The sequence below is a fragment of the Alternaria incomplexa genome (assembly GCF_024043165.1).
Source record: "Alternaria incomplexa strain BMP 0042 chromosome Unknown scaffold_18, whole genome shotgun sequence".
Lineage (NCBI taxonomy): Eukaryota > Fungi > Ascomycota > Dothideomycetes > Pleosporales > Pleosporaceae > Alternaria > Alternaria incomplexa.
Window position 1 is genome coordinate 53,462 of NW_026249867.1, and position 15,570 is coordinate 69,031.

The 15,570-nt window shown below is 55.1% G+C and overlaps 4 protein-coding genes across 4 annotated transcripts; 2 read left to right on the top strand and 2 right to left on the bottom strand.

The window, feature by feature from the left end:
- Positions 1 to 881: 881 nt before the first annotated feature.
- J4E90_009869 (uncharacterized protein) lies at positions 882 to 2,161 on the bottom strand (the record flags this gene model as incomplete). Its single annotated transcript, XM_051439387.1, has 2 exons — positions 882 to 2,003; positions 2,054 to 2,161. 2 exons carry the CDS (start codon positions 2,159 to 2,161, stop codon positions 882 to 884), a joined length of 1,230 nt encoding a protein of 409 aa, XP_051286604.1.
- Positions 2,162 to 7,513: 5,352 nt separating this feature from the next.
- On the top strand, positions 7,514 to 9,565 carry J4E90_009870 (uncharacterized protein; the record flags this gene model as incomplete). Its single annotated transcript, XM_051439388.1, has 3 exons — positions 7,514 to 7,520; positions 7,548 to 7,554; positions 7,753 to 9,565. The coding sequence occupies 3 exons, from the start codon at positions 7,514 to 7,516 to the stop codon at positions 9,563 to 9,565; spliced, it is 1,827 nt and encodes a 608-aa protein (XP_051286605.1).
- Positions 9,566 to 10,634: 1,069 nt separating this feature from the next.
- Positions 10,635 to 11,084, bottom strand: J4E90_009871 (uncharacterized protein; the record flags this gene model as incomplete). Its single annotated transcript, XM_051439389.1, has 1 exon — positions 10,635 to 11,084. One exon carries the CDS (start codon positions 11,082 to 11,084, stop codon positions 10,635 to 10,637), a length of 450 nt encoding a protein of 149 aa, XP_051286606.1.
- A 1,155-nt stretch (positions 11,085 to 12,239) lies between these two features.
- Positions 12,240 to 14,900, top strand: J4E90_009872 (uncharacterized protein; the record flags this gene model as incomplete). The annotated part of the gene is made up of 3 exons (XM_051439390.1): positions 12,240 to 12,718; positions 12,800 to 12,929; positions 14,049 to 14,900. The coding sequence occupies 3 exons, from the start codon at positions 12,240 to 12,242 to the stop codon at positions 14,898 to 14,900; spliced, it is 1,461 nt and encodes a 486-aa protein (XP_051286607.1).
- Positions 14,901 to 15,570: the final 670 nt, after the last annotated feature.

Here is a 15,570-nt window from a genome sequence, read left to right on the forward strand (position 1 = left end):
GGACGATGCGCGGGTGGAGGGGCAGGTGGTGGCAGCGCTCAATGGGCGGGTGGTGGGTGAGGTGAAGGTGTTGGCCAGGCAGGCGCAAACAGGGTGCGGCAGAGGCAGAGGGTCTGGGGGCCGCTGGGGTTTTTCTGTGGTCCGATGAGGTCAATGCCCAACGGTTGTGCCAAACTTTATCGCGGGAATCGGCCCTCGGAGCTCTGGGCGTGCCTATCGTCGGCGCAAAGCTGCGATAGAGTTGGTGTTGTTGTTATTCGTTTCTCGCTACGCACGCGATACCACCTGGGTGTACTGCTTGGGGTACACGCACGAACCCAGGGCAAGGCGCACAGGTTATATCGTAGAATTAAGTGCACAGATATGCCCGGAGCGAGGACGCATGCAGTAACGGTGCGTCGGACAAGGAGCTAGAAGCAGCAGGCAAAGGCTTCTGGACGTCCCTCTTGGTTATGCTGAGCGTGACGGGCCAATGGCGTCGCGACCAGCTACCGAGGCGAATAATCACCACCTCCCACTGGACACCCGCCTCGACAAGACCCTCTTGAAGTTTATCTAGAATTTACATCTGCTCGCAAGTCTAACGCCATGGGGTAACACGAATATACATCCCGTCTTGTCCACCAAAAGGCGGTCGTCATCTTGCGTTGTGCGATTGTAGAGATGCATGCTGCAAAATTTCTGCAAGGATGCTGTGAACCTGTTGAGGGTCCGGCTAAGCGCAAATCTGGGAGCAAAAGCCACCGACGCCGTAACTGGGAAAGGCAGGGTGACGTGCCGCAGCCACATCTGGGGAACAGGTTTAATGTGACAGTGGGAGATGCACTGGTAATGTTCAAGTTGCTATCTCTAGATTATGGGTAGACTACGATTAGAGATTCTTAAAACTTCGGCTTGCTACTCAGAGGAATCGGCGGTGGTTCACCCGAGCCGTCGCTCAGTTCCTTCTTCTTGGGCGGTGGCGGAGGCGGTGCCTTTTTTCCTAGGCCTCCCGCACTACTTTGCGACGACGACTGCGCCGGGCCTTGCGATGCACTCGACGATGCGAAGTTGTTCATCTTGCCAGCAATGCCGTACTTTTGGTTTATCGAGTTGGCCGACTTCCACCCAGAGGCGACCTGATCTCCATGCCGCTGCTGGAAGTTGTTCGCAGTCGATGCCGCGCCTTTCAAGTCGGAAGCTGATACCTTGGACGGGTCATCGCGTAGACTGCTAGCTGTCCGCAGTGCTGCCTGCTTGTCTGCCCACGACGTGCCAGTGGCTGGGGGAGCTGCTGGTGATTTTGGCCCAGACATACTTGCGAACCTACTCTGCAGCTCGTTCATTTGTGAGCCGCGACTGGGCGGGGCGGGAGGTGGTAAGACAGCTCTCGAGCCTGAGTTCTGTCGCGGAGGAACGGGCGGTGATGGGTTTGCGCGAGGCGGTACTGGAGGAGAAGCTGTCCGCCCGATACCAAAGCCCGACACCGAGACACCTGCTTGACCCAGGCGACCCAGAGCACCTTGGTTCAGCACTCCCTGTTCAGGTCTCGCCTCTTGTGTCGCCTCATTGTAGGTAGGTGGAGGAGCCGGTGCGAATTCATCGGGGTTCGAGTTCTGGCGCGGTGGTAGTGGAGGCCGTGGGGGCAGGCTGGGCTTTGGTTTGGCGGCACCTGCAGTCGGCGGTGTCGCAGCGCCAGGTCTGAACGCAGGCGGCTTGGGCAGATGCGCTGTGCTCAACCCCGTCGTGTCGGGTCGGTAGGGCCCTGGGGCTGGTCTGTTTGCTTCTTCCTCTTCCCTTCTCCGAGCCTCTTCTCGCTCCTGCAGTCTTTGCTTTGCCGACCCAGCAGGCGCAGACGACGGTCCGGACGGTGCAGATGCTGCCGGACCGCCGCTGTAGTCGAGTCTCTTGGGCGGCGGCGCAAACTGCGAGGGGTCTTTCAGGGATGACAGTGGTGCTGACTGGTGATCGCGGGCGGCTTCTGCATGGGGGTCTTTACCCTGTGCCTTTCCAACCCATCCTTTCTGCACACCGTTAATCCACAGTCGATAAGGAGGAAGGTAGGCTTACATACTACCTGTGTAAGTTTCGAGTCGCTCGCTCCGCCTCCACCGCTCCCACTGTTAGTGCGACTCTTCTCGGGATGCCAGCCTCCTTTGGCGACGCTCTTGAATTTGTCCATGCCGTGTTAGCGGAGGAGTCTGGGGTTAAGCGTTGGCGTCGTGAATGCCAGCGGATAGCGGAACCGACGCGTGCGGGCCGATGAGATCATCAGCCAAGCGGGCCTTTAGCACATGTCAGCTCAAGCCGGCACGTCTGTCGGACTAATGCCATGGGACTGGCTGACATCTCGCAGCAGAGTTCCATCGGGACATTGAATGCCGCATGACGGTGCTGTGAATGCGGAGTCTGCGTGGGAACACTCCATGTGTTTGTCGTGTAGAAAGATTCGAGGCCGCCCGTCAGCAGGCGCCACACGTGCTCAGCGGAGACTCACAACACCGGACTTGAGAACCTCCCGCACTGCAGCTGCACTGCATGGCTTAGTTCCGTGTTTCATGTTTGCTAGCTGCAGCTGAGGGCATCTTGTCATGATACCATGCCTCAACGGTACCCACATGCAACATCCAGGACGAACAACTGCAGCTATAGCCTGTCACAGTCAGCTCTATCGTCCCGGCCCTACTCCCATCCAATCACCCACCGCGATACGGGCACTCCAAAGGATCTGCATACCAGCTCAGTCGGATGCGCCGGCCTATCCTTGCCATTGTTTGTTCAACTTCCCGTCACCACAGCGAAGACACCATGAGTATGAAAGCAGCATTCCAGGCAATATAACGAACAAACGCTGTCAGACTGTGCTCAGCACGCAGATACGATTGCATCATACTAAGCTTTGTTAGATCGACGGCTAGACATTAGCCAGGCTAAATTTACCCCCTCCCGAGCAGGTGGGGTTTGTTCGTCTTATAGGCGTCGAGGCTGAGTCCGTCTCTCCCCAGCATCCCAGCATGTAGCCAACCGCGCCGACTCTTTGCAGCCGGCCCTTCGGACTTTGATTCTGTTGGCTTGACAGCTCGCATCGCACACATGTTGCCAGACAACGGGTAACATGTCTGCGCCACCCCAGCCGGGCGGCCACTTCTCAAAGGATTGCCCTCCCCTCTTCGTGTCCACTTCGCATTGCCTTTCAAGACCAACAAGACGTCAATCAATCCTTCCAGCTTAGGAGTCCAGCAGAAGAAACGACTCGCTGCCTAAGGATACATAGTGTGCCGTTTTCGCGTCATCGATTGGACTACCAACCCTGGAAGGTCACGCCCAAAACCCGTTCTCGGCCCCGCATCTCCCTTCACTGGTCAGAAAGTGGAGCATCACCACCACCACATTCCAGCTCCCCGCCTCGGTCATATCTAGGTGTCAGGCATCTCCGTCTGATTCCTGCCTCCTTACTGGTGTCGTCCCAACACACCACTGCGGCTCGTCCATACACAGCTAGTTGCTCGCGTCAGCGGTTCGTCCAGCCGCAATGGCTCCGCCTAGGAAAGAGGAATGGGACGAAGATGAAGATGACAGAGGGCTGCCCTGGCCCACGGAAACTGAAAGCGAGTCGGACACAGAAACAATCTCCCTGCTTCCAGTGGTTATCGAACCTACTGGTCCATCGGTCGAACCACCATCGTACACTGCGATGCCGTCGATCACCCAGGTCCAAGTAACGAACAGTGCATGGAACTCAGAACTCTTCAGCCAACCCTCGCCACCTCCCAAACCCGCTCTACCAAGCAAAAGACCACCTGGGTATCCGACGGATCGTCCCTGGCCTCCTCTATACGGACCCACCCCGTCGTCTCAAGAATGGCAAACGTCCGCTTCTGCAACAACACCATACGCCGACCACTTGCCCACAACCTCACCATGGACAACATCAGTAACAACATTCTCGCCCGATTCCTTCGGACCACCTACCCCAACAGACACCTTCCCTGGTGTAGGCTTGCCTCTCCCCGGAAAGCAGTCAAACAACACGCCTATCTACGCCGCCGCAGCCATCATACCCATCGTTGTCCTTGCAATCATGGCCAGCGTGACCTTCCTCTGCGTGCGCAAACGAAAAAGACGGCGCGCCACTGCGCTCACGGCTGAGTGCGAAGTCCAAGAGATGAAAATGACGACTCCATCACAGATATCGCAACGACATGGGAACGAACATGTACAACCGTACATCGCACCACCACCCTCTCACCCTGCCCCAGTCCTTCCTCCAATCCCCTCCGTATCACACCACCAACACCAACAACAGCGCAACTCCCACCTCCTCCCCCCAACATCCACACCCAGCGCCTTCCACCCCATCATCCTCGGCCCCATATCCCACTCCAACTCCAACGGCGCCTACCTCACCGGCATGGATACCTCAGACATGGTCTCTGTGTCTTCCAATACGCTCAGACCGATTGAAGATCCCTTTGGCGATAACAGTAGTTTGAGTGAGCCGCCGCCGCCGTATCGACCTTGTAGTTTGCCGCCGCCGAGTTTTACTACGGAGAGGGGGAGTTTGAATGGGAGGGGGAGTTGGGGTGAGGGTGGGGACGCGCCGCCGAGTTTTACAAGTGGGAGTAGGGGAAGTAGTCTAATGGAGGAGATGGAGAGGGAAGGCGGTGGTGGTCCTGGGATCGGTTCGAGGGTGCACCTTATTGAAAGAAGTCCTTTCGATGATCCAGATGATGGGGCTGGAGACGATGGGGTGTCTGAGATATCAGGACCGATACATGGGAGGGATGGCAATGGAGATGCCATGTCGGCTGTATCAGATCTTTCGTACCAGCGAGCCTCGTTTGATGGGTTTAGTAGGAGGGGGTTTTCCTAAGTAATGCAGGGTAGTGGGCTGGAGGGTTCTTTTCTTTCGACGTGTATATAGTCTTCGTGGAATGTATTTCACTCATCACATTTTCTGCTTCTGGCTCGTTCTTCAACTGTTTGTCATGATACGTTATTGTCGTGTTAAGCTTCCGAGGAACCTGGGAGCGATGTGCCAAAAGTACACTGAAGGACGTCTGAAGAATTGCTGGAACATGCACAGCAGGCTTAAAGCACGAAGAAAGAGGCGGTATACAGGCTGTTGTCGCTACATCAAATCCCATGCTATAACGTACGCCCACCAAGCCACTCATCTCGCCTAAGCCTCTAGGGTGGGTGGGGGAGGCGGAGGGGAGGTGGTGGAATTTATTTACTCTTAAGGTTATATCCCTTCCAAGGTTGTCTTGCGTTCCACTCAGATCCTATCGTTTTGTAAATTCCAACTTTGCCTTTAATTGGAGATGACAATTGCCTAGGCGAGTAGATATGCTATTTAACAACACTCCACACAGCAGAACAGGAACATCAGCATGAAGATAGATACCCATACTATGTAGCTATGACGTATTCATCAAGCCACTCATCTCGCCTAGCCTCCTCACCCGTCTTTCCTAGTAACACCTGAGACAGCCAAACGCTCAACAACCCCCATCCAATAAACTTAGCGACACCGGATTAACCGATGAACTCCGCTATCTTATCTCCTGAACTACGCCTTTCGCGAACGATGTGGAGGTGGCGGCGCGCTTACTGTGGGGATCAAACAGACGTGGTGTGAGCATCAGGTGGGAATGGTTCGCGCAATGGTTTTCTTGGGAACGCTATAGTAGTATCGAGGGTCCTTCACCAATCGTATCAATTGATGCGAGGGATTGGCGGAGAGGGAGAGCTCCAGGGCTGAAGGGGGGATTTTAGACTGGATGAATGGGACGAACGGTTCGAAATAACAATTGGTACCTTGCATGAACGGATGCGGCGGTTGTGCGCTAGGGTGAACGGCTATCGAAAAGTCCAGCTCATATGTTAACCGCAGCGGCAGGCGGGTGTTGAGATACGAGGTGGGATACTCACCTACCCCGCGATCCATGCTGGAAGTGAGTATTTTGCATTGGAATGTAGATCTACATCTATCAAGCAGACGGATGATCAAAACGGTAATTAGCCATCTCCTAATATTCATGCATGTTGCAATCCTCCATCTTGGGGCCAAAAGTGAAACTATCTCCAATGCGGCAAGTGCTATCGTGGCCCATTTCTCCGCTGCCATGCCTATCGCAGCAGGATTGCAAAATCTAGACGTCCCTCGGGCCATGATTCGCCGGGAGCGGGTAGCTTTTATCCTGGTTAATGGGAATTCCTGGCATGATGACGGCTAGATTAATCATTTGCCAGCTGGCAGTCGCTCTTTTTCTCTTGGTTGCTTATTTACGGCATGCGGCGCGGAGACATTCCGGAATGGCTGTGGAGATGGAAGGATTCAGGAGTGCATAGTCAGGCTGCATGATTGATGGAATGGAGATGGAGGGATGGATGCTAGTATGTTGTAGATGGTAGCTGTTGTACGCTTGTTCAGGAGGTTTATGATGATAGACAGTCCTGGTTGGGTGGGCGCTGTGGATGGGCCAGGTGGATTAGCGTCGGCATCTAGGCATTGACCTCGTTGACCTGTCATTTCTAACCATCTCATCCTTACGGCACGCATCACCCAAGCCATGGTGTCGTTCGTTCCGTGTCCGTTCGCGACTTAGCTCATCGTTATGTTTAGCCCTATTCGCTGCTAGGCGCATGGCTGCGGTTGGGTGAAGCTTCGGCTTCCTTCGCCTGGCTGGCTGTGCGTGCTGGCTGGCTGCGGCGACGACAAAGAGCCTCTCTTCCATGCTTCCTCCCTGCCACGCCCACCCAATTATGACAGCCTCGCTATATCGCCCTCGCCGGCCCATGCACCTGCGGGCTCGGTACCTGAGCTAGACGCCTCCTAGCCCTCAGGAGACTTGGCCTAAGCCGCATTCCGGGTGCTGCTCAGGCGGTGCTGCCAGTGTTGCGGAGTGCTTGCTGCTGCTGCTGCTGCTGCTGCTGCTGCCAGCTGCGGGTCACGATCGGGACTATCAATTCTTCGTCTTTGCCGAACTACAGCCTTTTGCAACTGCAGCTTCAGCTTCCCCGGCCCCACTGCGCTGCCTAGTACGTGAGAAACCTTCGCCGTGTCTGGTCACCCAAAGCAAGCAACAGGTGCCTCTTCACAACCACGACGCTGTGCTGACGCCTTCGCTCGATACCTGCTTCGACGACGTCTCACAACGCTGTCATATCCCCTGCTGCTACTCAAGTGTACTACCCAACAGGTCTCACAGCTTCTCGTCTAGCTGCCTGCGTTTGCGAGAACATCCCGCCGTCAACAAAGAAGTCCACCCAGGGCGCCTTTGTCTTCACCACCCGCCGTCGACCCAACCCCGCTGAACGCCCCTCGACCCGACAACGTCGTATATTGCTCGCTACATGGTCGGGAAGGAAGGACATTGTGTCAGGGCTTTGTGTCATTGGGCTTGCTATGACTTTGGATCAGCACATATATGGGTACGGCTCTCTTCTACCTTCCCATGTGGCGGAAGACGTGTAGCGTTCGGCTGGTGCAACGAGCTTCATCTGAATACCTCCGGCCGTCCTTGGCTTCATGTCATGTCGGACCAGACTATGTCCCAATCCAGGTCTAGGGTAGGCAGAGGTCAGGCAGCACCGCACGGTTGTCACTTGAAGCTCGTTGCCATCATCCCTTGCCATGCCATCCCAAGAATACCTTTCTTTAGACTCCTCCCGCTCCTTCCCGTTCTGTTGATAGATCTCACTTTTGGTTTTCCTCATGTCTCGGCTCGCATCTGCAAGTGCCCCAGGCTAACGTGGGTCGCGTGCTAGATCGACGGACTGGCATCTCCCAAGTCCCTCCTCCACTCCCAAGTCGCTGACGTTCCCTGACGGAAGTCTCAAAACACCAAAGACCGAGTCGTTTCCCCACTCGCACTTCCTCGACGCCTGGGCCACCCCACGACCTAATGTGCAGCACACCCCGGTGCGGACTCCTTCCTTCACACTCTCGACGCCCATAGGCCGGCCGTCGAGCTCGTACAGCCAACCCGTCCGCACTCCCGAAGACCCAGAGTTCCATGTCAACCACTTCGCACCGCAAAACCTACCTCTTCCGCCGGTCGACGCGTCCCGAAGGCTGTCGTCCTCGCCGGGCCCTAATCAGCTGAGGAAGGTTGGATCACAGGGACAGTTCGGCTCTCGTCCTGTCAGCATGGACTTCTCGCAGATGCAAACGCCACCTCCAACGAGGGACGCTTCCTCTAGGAGGAGTGTGCAACAAAGTGGACATGGGGTGGCAACACCAGCTACGGTGGTGCACAGGACGCCCAGCCAGCTGCCGGAGTCCTCAGGAGCTCTGTTTGACCAAACACCATTTGGCTTCGCCGATCTGCAGTACACTCCACATATGATGCAGTTCCCCAGCGGCGGTCCAATGTCTGCGCCACCCATGCCTCAATCGAAGCTGTTCTGGGACCCGGCGAATGATGGCATGCAAATGGATCTAGATGTACCCCTGGGAGTAGACCCCTTCGGTCCTACCCCGCATAGACCGCAGCACGACATGAATTGGCAAGCGATGAACCATCCTTCGGCTAACATGATGCAAACACCAGCGTTCCAGGGCTTCCAAGCTTCTCCCATGCCAGCGTCGTTTGCGAATACACCCTCACAGCAGAGACACGGCTCAAGAAATGCCTCTTTTGTATATACAGCTGCGGGTGTCGATCCTAACATGCTGCTCAGCTTCTCCAATCCCGACATGACTGGTTCTTTTGGAAGCATGCCGCAGCAGCCCATGCTCGACATATCAAGACAACCGTATGAGACACAACTGCGGGATGCAGAAAATGAGAGGGCAATGGCGAAGAAGGCCAAGAGTCAGCATTCACGCAGCAACACAGCTTCGTCGTCGGGTTCAGCGGAAAACGCGAGACCTGTGCTGCAACGAAGCAATACAGACAGTGGGCCGAGGACAGCCAGAACACTTGCAATGGATCCTCGGGTAGCAATTCCAGCTAATGCTTCAACAATTCCCCGTCGCTCATCGCCATTGAAGCGTCAAAGCGGCGGGTCACTGAAAGCGATACCTGAGATTAGAAGACCCCGGACACGGCTCATCATCGACGAGAGTGGCACGGCTCGTACAGAGACGATACCTACTGGGGATGAGGAGACGCCTAAGAATAGACGGCAGACTTCACAGCAAGATCTCCGGCGTCAATACCCAGGACTCTATGAAGAGCAAGACAGCGAGTCGGAAGACGACGAGCCAGCTCCAATCGTCAGCCGTAACCCATCCTTCGTCATACCCCAACCCGAACGTCGAGCGACGAAACACGCCCGAGCAGACAGCGGCGGGCTCGAACGCGCCAATTCCTTCAAAATGGCGCGCTCCGTCTCCGCCTCCAGATTTGTATCTGACGCCCTCTCCAAGACCTCTTTCGAAACACTACGATCAACCCGACGCTCCGCCGCTGCCGCCGCCGAAAACACCATCCGTCGTTCCAGCGCCATAGAGCGCCCCAGCCTCCGCGAACGAGACCCCGAAGACACACACATGCCCGACTCCCCCGGCGACGCCCTCGGCGCCCTGAAGAAAGTCGTCGGCGCCCGCCAACAACGCATCGGTACGCTAGCATAGCTATCTCGCTTCCCTTGTCCCCATGCCTTCGACTGACAAGTTCAGAACGTGCATCCCAAAACACACTGCTCGCACATAATCAACGCTGGGCGCAGGCCTCGGCCGATATGTCCACGTCCCATCTTCCTCAGTCGCACAACCAATTTCACCAATTGCAATCGCACGGCGCTTACGATCCCTACTCCAATTCTTTCAACGGCTCGCCAACGATTACAACCACACCCTCGACGGAATGCAGTAGCAAGAGTGATGATAGCACGAGATGTGTTTGCGATGGGTTGGTGGATGATGCCGATACACTCATGGTGCAGTGTGAGGCTTGCTTTAAGTGGTTGCACATGGGATGTGTGGGGTTGAAGGAGGAGTGGCTGCCGAGGGTTTTTGTTTGTGTGTTTTGTACCTTGGGAAAGGGGGAGAGTCCGTTGAAGAATAAGAGGGGGGGTAGGCGGTGACGGTGCTGTGGGATGGGATAGGGGGTGTTGAATCGGATGGCTTGCTGTGCGAGCTTTTGTAAAAGGCGTGGTATGAGTAATGGATTTCATGAGATGATGTTTGGATGGTGTACAGTTTCGGTTTTTGGTATGGCATGAATGGAGTTTTTCTGGGCGGAGAAGCGGTGGATGGTGGAGAGTAATATCACACAAGTTTCTATGGACCATGGCTACTACGTTACGTCTACATCACGAGAACTTCGACTACATGGACCGGCGGTGTGCTTACAATACAGCGAGTCGTGATCGTTATTGACCTAGTAGATAGAGCAGGATGAGACATCACACACGCATGATAGTTCAAGATGTGGTATACTGGGGGCGGAGGACTACATATACGTTCGTACATGAGATGAATTAGAAGACGCAGCACCGGGAAGAATACGTGGTACCAACAAACTCCACGATGGTGAACAGAAGAAAAGATCTTGGTGGCTTGCAGCCATGTTTGTTATTAGGCTTTGTGCTAATGTGTAATCTTCTGACTCTGCAAGTTGTAATAATCCTCAACCTCGAACAGACTCAGCTTCCTGAACAGTGCCCTTCCTATCTGAACGTAGACTCTATCCCCAGCACTCCTACCCGCTTGTATGATGTAGCTCATTGTTGTCGGAATACAGCGTCACCCTCAGTCCGAAGGCGGCCATGACCTGTTTGAAGACGAAAATGATGATGGTCCCGAGGAGGGGGGCTGCGTATGGCAACGAGACAATGACAGTGATCGCCCAGATGATGTGTATCATGATGGCTCCGTTCCTTTGCCTGGCTGCGTGGTCGGCGGCTTGAGCTGCTAAGAGCATGCGAGTCTGGGCTTCTTGGCTGCGTACACCTGTGGCTGGGGTGGTCCATGTTGGCGTAGCAGGAGGGGTAGGGCTTGCCGGTACAGGTGAGGTGGGTGGCATGGTGGGCGTTGTGCTCGTTTTCTCTTCGATCCCGTAGTTGTGGATGTCTGCCAAGGATGTAGATGGTGGTGATGGTGGAGAAGAAACAAGAGGGAGAAGAGGAATGGCCTTCTCTTCGTCGTACATGATGGCTACTTCAGCACCTGGTGCGTGTTTGTGAGACGAGATGCGATGGACTGGAGTGTGTGAGGAAGAGATCTAGAAGAGGGGAGCGCGATGGGTTTTATAGAGCAAGTGCGAGGCCTTGCCGAGGGACCAAGTATGGTTGACACTGCCACAATACCCACACATAATGCGCCCATTACCATAGCATAACCGCTCATCTGAAAGGGTTGAGGTAGAATTTCGGTTCAGCCACACACAAGCAGGGCATATGATAAGATAGATTTGAAGAATTCGTGGAATTACGCCCACGTCGGCGTAGGAGAGAGGCTGAGTTGAAGTCTTCCCGCTGTCGTATGAGCGTGCTGTCCTTCCTTCCGCGTATCAACGTGTTTATCATGGAAGAAAGAATTCAAGAAGCATAGACATTCAGTGTAGGGGTTTGGCACGGACTTGGGGTAGAGACTCAACGCACCAGATCTTCCTCCTCGACCTTGTCCCCCCTAGGGGGAAAGACGGCGAAAACGTTGCATCAAAGCCGGTGGCAGAGAATTGGGAAGGCGGTAGCGGGTGGAAGGTTAGTGAGCGGAGAGGCGTTGCTGGTGGAGCGGTCGTCTCCTGGCTAGCAGCAGGCGCGAACTCGTGTGCGCCGCTCGTAGTTGCCTCCAAGTGGAGCTCTTGCCCTCACTGGGTAGCGCAACGTCTTCTGTTCATTTACACGCGTCGTTCCTCTTCACTTTCAGGACCTGCTTGCTCAACCAGACCTTACCGGCATCCTTATTCGGGCAACTTATCAGCAAATACGCAGCCCTTGATCTTATCAACCTGGAGACTGTGCCAGAAGTGTTTGCTGTCTATGCGTTGGCAGGGAGAGCTTGACAGCTTACCTCTCCTGGCCATGGAACCCTTTCACGGGGGGCTGGAGACGTCTGGTGTGTAGATGGTTGGTGTTGTGGGAAACCACGACGCAGCGGGAGGACGACGTCGGTGCGCGGAAGGGAAGAAGTCAGGCTCACACGGCAGCGGGAAGGCTTCGATACAGCCCCTCCCTACATCGACGTGAGCGCGATTTCGCGACTTCTTCAGGTCTACCTCTGCCTCAGGCCGTTTCTCTTTCTTACAACCTCATCCTTACTCTTCTATCAATACCTATAAACTGATCAATATCCACGAAACATCATGCAGATAGTCACCTACCCAGATCAGCGACTAATCAGGGTCGGCACCAACACCGCTAAAGAGGTGGTGACCATGCGCTGGGTGCAGCGGGCCAACAAGGGCGTTGGTGACAGCGGCTATGGCAAGGTCTACGTCGGCCTCAACGAGACGCTGTTCTCTTGGGAAAAGATTGTCTTCGATGACAACTGGGCCAGTATCTCAAAAGGCAAGAGAAAGGAAGCTATCAAGCAAGAATGGATGAACGCATTCGGAGAGATGGACGTCGCTGGCGTCACCAAGAAGAGAGGCGCCACGATCAGTGAGATCACGAGCTCGCCCAACAAAAAATTCAAGCTCATCGACGTCAACTCCATCATCCGATCATGGATGAGGGGCGGGGTACTCTCAAGCAAGTATCTCGAACGGGTCGGCAAGGACCTTCGTGTCCGCAAAAGCCTGAAACATGCGCCATCCGACGTAAGTCCAAACATCGTCTTCGGGTAAGTACTACGCGACATTGCGGAGTATGGGAGCACTTTGGGACCAACGGTCAGCGTTTCCGGCTTCTGGGGTTAGTGGAGATTCGCCAAGGACAACTCGCGCAAAGAAATCGCCGCAGAGATGGAGAGAGATAGACGAGCAGAGGAGCTGCGACTCCAGAAGAAATATCTTCATGGTGATGAAGATGAGGAGAGCAAGGTTGACGAGAGCGTAGTGAGCGAGGTCGATTGAGGTGCAGCCGGCGAGGGGGGTGCAGATGGAGCTGGCGAGGTGGAGGCTGGGATTCAGAGGTCGTTCACAGACCTCTTCATGCCAAAGGAACACCAGGAGAGAATGAGGGCTACATCAAAAATGTGGGACAGTGCCAGAAAGGAGCTCGAAAGCCTACAGAAGTAGGGTGAAGCGTCTGCCGGGAGACGACGGTGACTCTATCGCTCTCGCCGCGCGACGCGAGAGCGAAGCAGGGAGGCCTCGACGTCTTTTCGTCTTCCTCTACGAGTATTCCCCGGTACTTCCCCGAGAACAGGATGGAGTTCAAGAGTATGATTGAGACTATCAATGAGTCGAGGTGGTGACGACCAGGCGGGATCCAGTGTAATGGATTCCACTACCGCAGTGTAAAGCAGACATACCACATGCAGCGCATCCGAACTATCTACCACACCGGCCTTGAGCAGACACGTTCTTTCCTCGGAGCACTCTTATAGGGCAATACACGCGCACCACACAGACATGTCATCTCCCACCAACATCGTACAAAACCGTGTTCACGCCTCTACATACCCACTCACAAGCCGTCTCGCAAGAGCGCTTGCAACCCCACCAACAGAGACAAGATACAAAACAATCGTGCGCAGCATAGCGCGAGGAGCTCATATCCTCCTTGTGTAGAGGCAACGTCGTCTTCGCGATCCCCTGCGCCGACGCACCAAGACATGTCAGCGCTGCATGTAGCCTCCTTGATGGAGTTTGGTCGGACAGTGCGAAGTGTGACAGCAGAATCTCTCCTTCCGGCTTCTGGATGTGTGATCGTACGGCCGATTAGACTAGAGCGTTTGCCACTCTACTGATGCTCTCAGAGCCTGGCGTTCGTTGAGATCGTCCATCTTGCGGTTGGGTGCGACCGGACACTTGATTGGGAGGAGATGGTAGTGCGGTACGGGAGGCAGGGGATCGATGGTCTTGGGATACGCGGCAGTCATCGCTGATCAGATCAGCAAGGCGAGCCGGTCACGCTTGCAGACCTCGCAAGCGGTGTGCGCCCTCAAGACGCCGAAGCGCCTGGGTCTCACCGGCACGCCACTAGTAAACGATTACGACGAAGTCTAGACCTTGTTGAAGTGGCTGGAAATTAAGCCATGGAATGATCGGAAGGTATTCAACGAATACTTCGTGTCGAAGAGGCCGAAGAAGTCTAAGGCACGCACGTTGAAGGGAGAACGCAGCGCGATTCTCTCGACTAGTCTGAGGGCTTGCGTCTTCCCTCTGAGGATCGACGACACCTTCGATGGGAAGCAGTTGGTCGAGTTCTCGCGAGCTATCGAAAACCATACCCCGATGACACTCCCCCCTGAAGAGTCTGTTCATCAGAAGGACACCAAGCAACTCTGGGATAGGAAGGAGGGTGCGAGAGGTAGAGCCTCAGAAAAGATGATGAGAAAGCGTGCTCTGCCGAAGATCCTAAAGGCAAGGATGAAGACTGTCCACCCAAGATGCGGTGAATTCATGTATGGAGACCAGGGAGCCCAAGACTATAGTGGTCTGGGTCTCGACTTGGAGGAGTGGGAGAGCCTTACCAAAGAGGAGGCTTACATCGACATGACCGCGAAAGAGTCCCGCAAGCAACTGCTGAAGGAGACAGAGAAGGATTGGCACTCCACACGGGTTGACAAGCTGATCGAGCAGATTCTCTCCCTGCACGAGTCCAAGAGCGAGGGGAAAATCATCATCACTGATGAATTTATCCAGACTCTGGACGTTGTGTCCAACGCCTTAAGAGCAACGGGCATCGAGTTCCTCGAGTTCAACGGCCACATGAGCTTGAAGGAGAGGGACGCTGTGCGCGAGCGATTCCACGACCCCAAAGACGAAGTCAGGGTCATGTTGGCGACCATTGAGTGCTTTGGTTTGGGCTTGACCCTGGTAGAGGCTACAAATATGTTCATCCTGACCCCAAGGTGAAACCCTGCCATCGATGCCCAGGCCGCCTCAAGGATCAACCGGACAGGTCAGAACCGTCAGGTAACTGTCTGGACGTTCTATGCTCACAACTCAATTGAGCGCTACATTGACAAAGAACGGGAGAGGAAGAAGAAGAAGGCCGTCTTGACCTTGCCCAGGTGAAGCAGAGGGGGGTGAGTGAGCGGTTGAGGAGGAAGATGGAGAGGCTGACCGAAGCTGAGTCTCGTTGTAGATGCGACGGCCATGCCAACTCTCATGAGCATCTCCAGATTCAGCTGCGTGTACCAGAAGCGTCTGGTGGCGGCCGAGGCCTCATACTCACCCAGGCAGCACAGATCCCAGTCCCCTACCTGGCGCATCTAGCCAGAAACCACCGCCGCCAGGGTACAGGCTGCCGCCTGAGTGAAAGAGTCCTCCGACATAGCTGCTGGGTAGTCGCGAACGAGGTCGTACGTATCCTGTCCTGCTAACGCGCAGACGACCGCCCGAGTGAACAGGATTGGGCAGCACCGAGAGGTCACTGTATGGACGTATGAGTCACCAAACTCCATCAAGGCCTACGAAAATCAGATCTCCAGCAACAAGAAAAAGACCAGGGTCAAGTTGGCGTTGCACCAAGACGGTGTGAGCAAGCACCTGAAAAACCAGATGGCAAATCTGACGGAGGAGG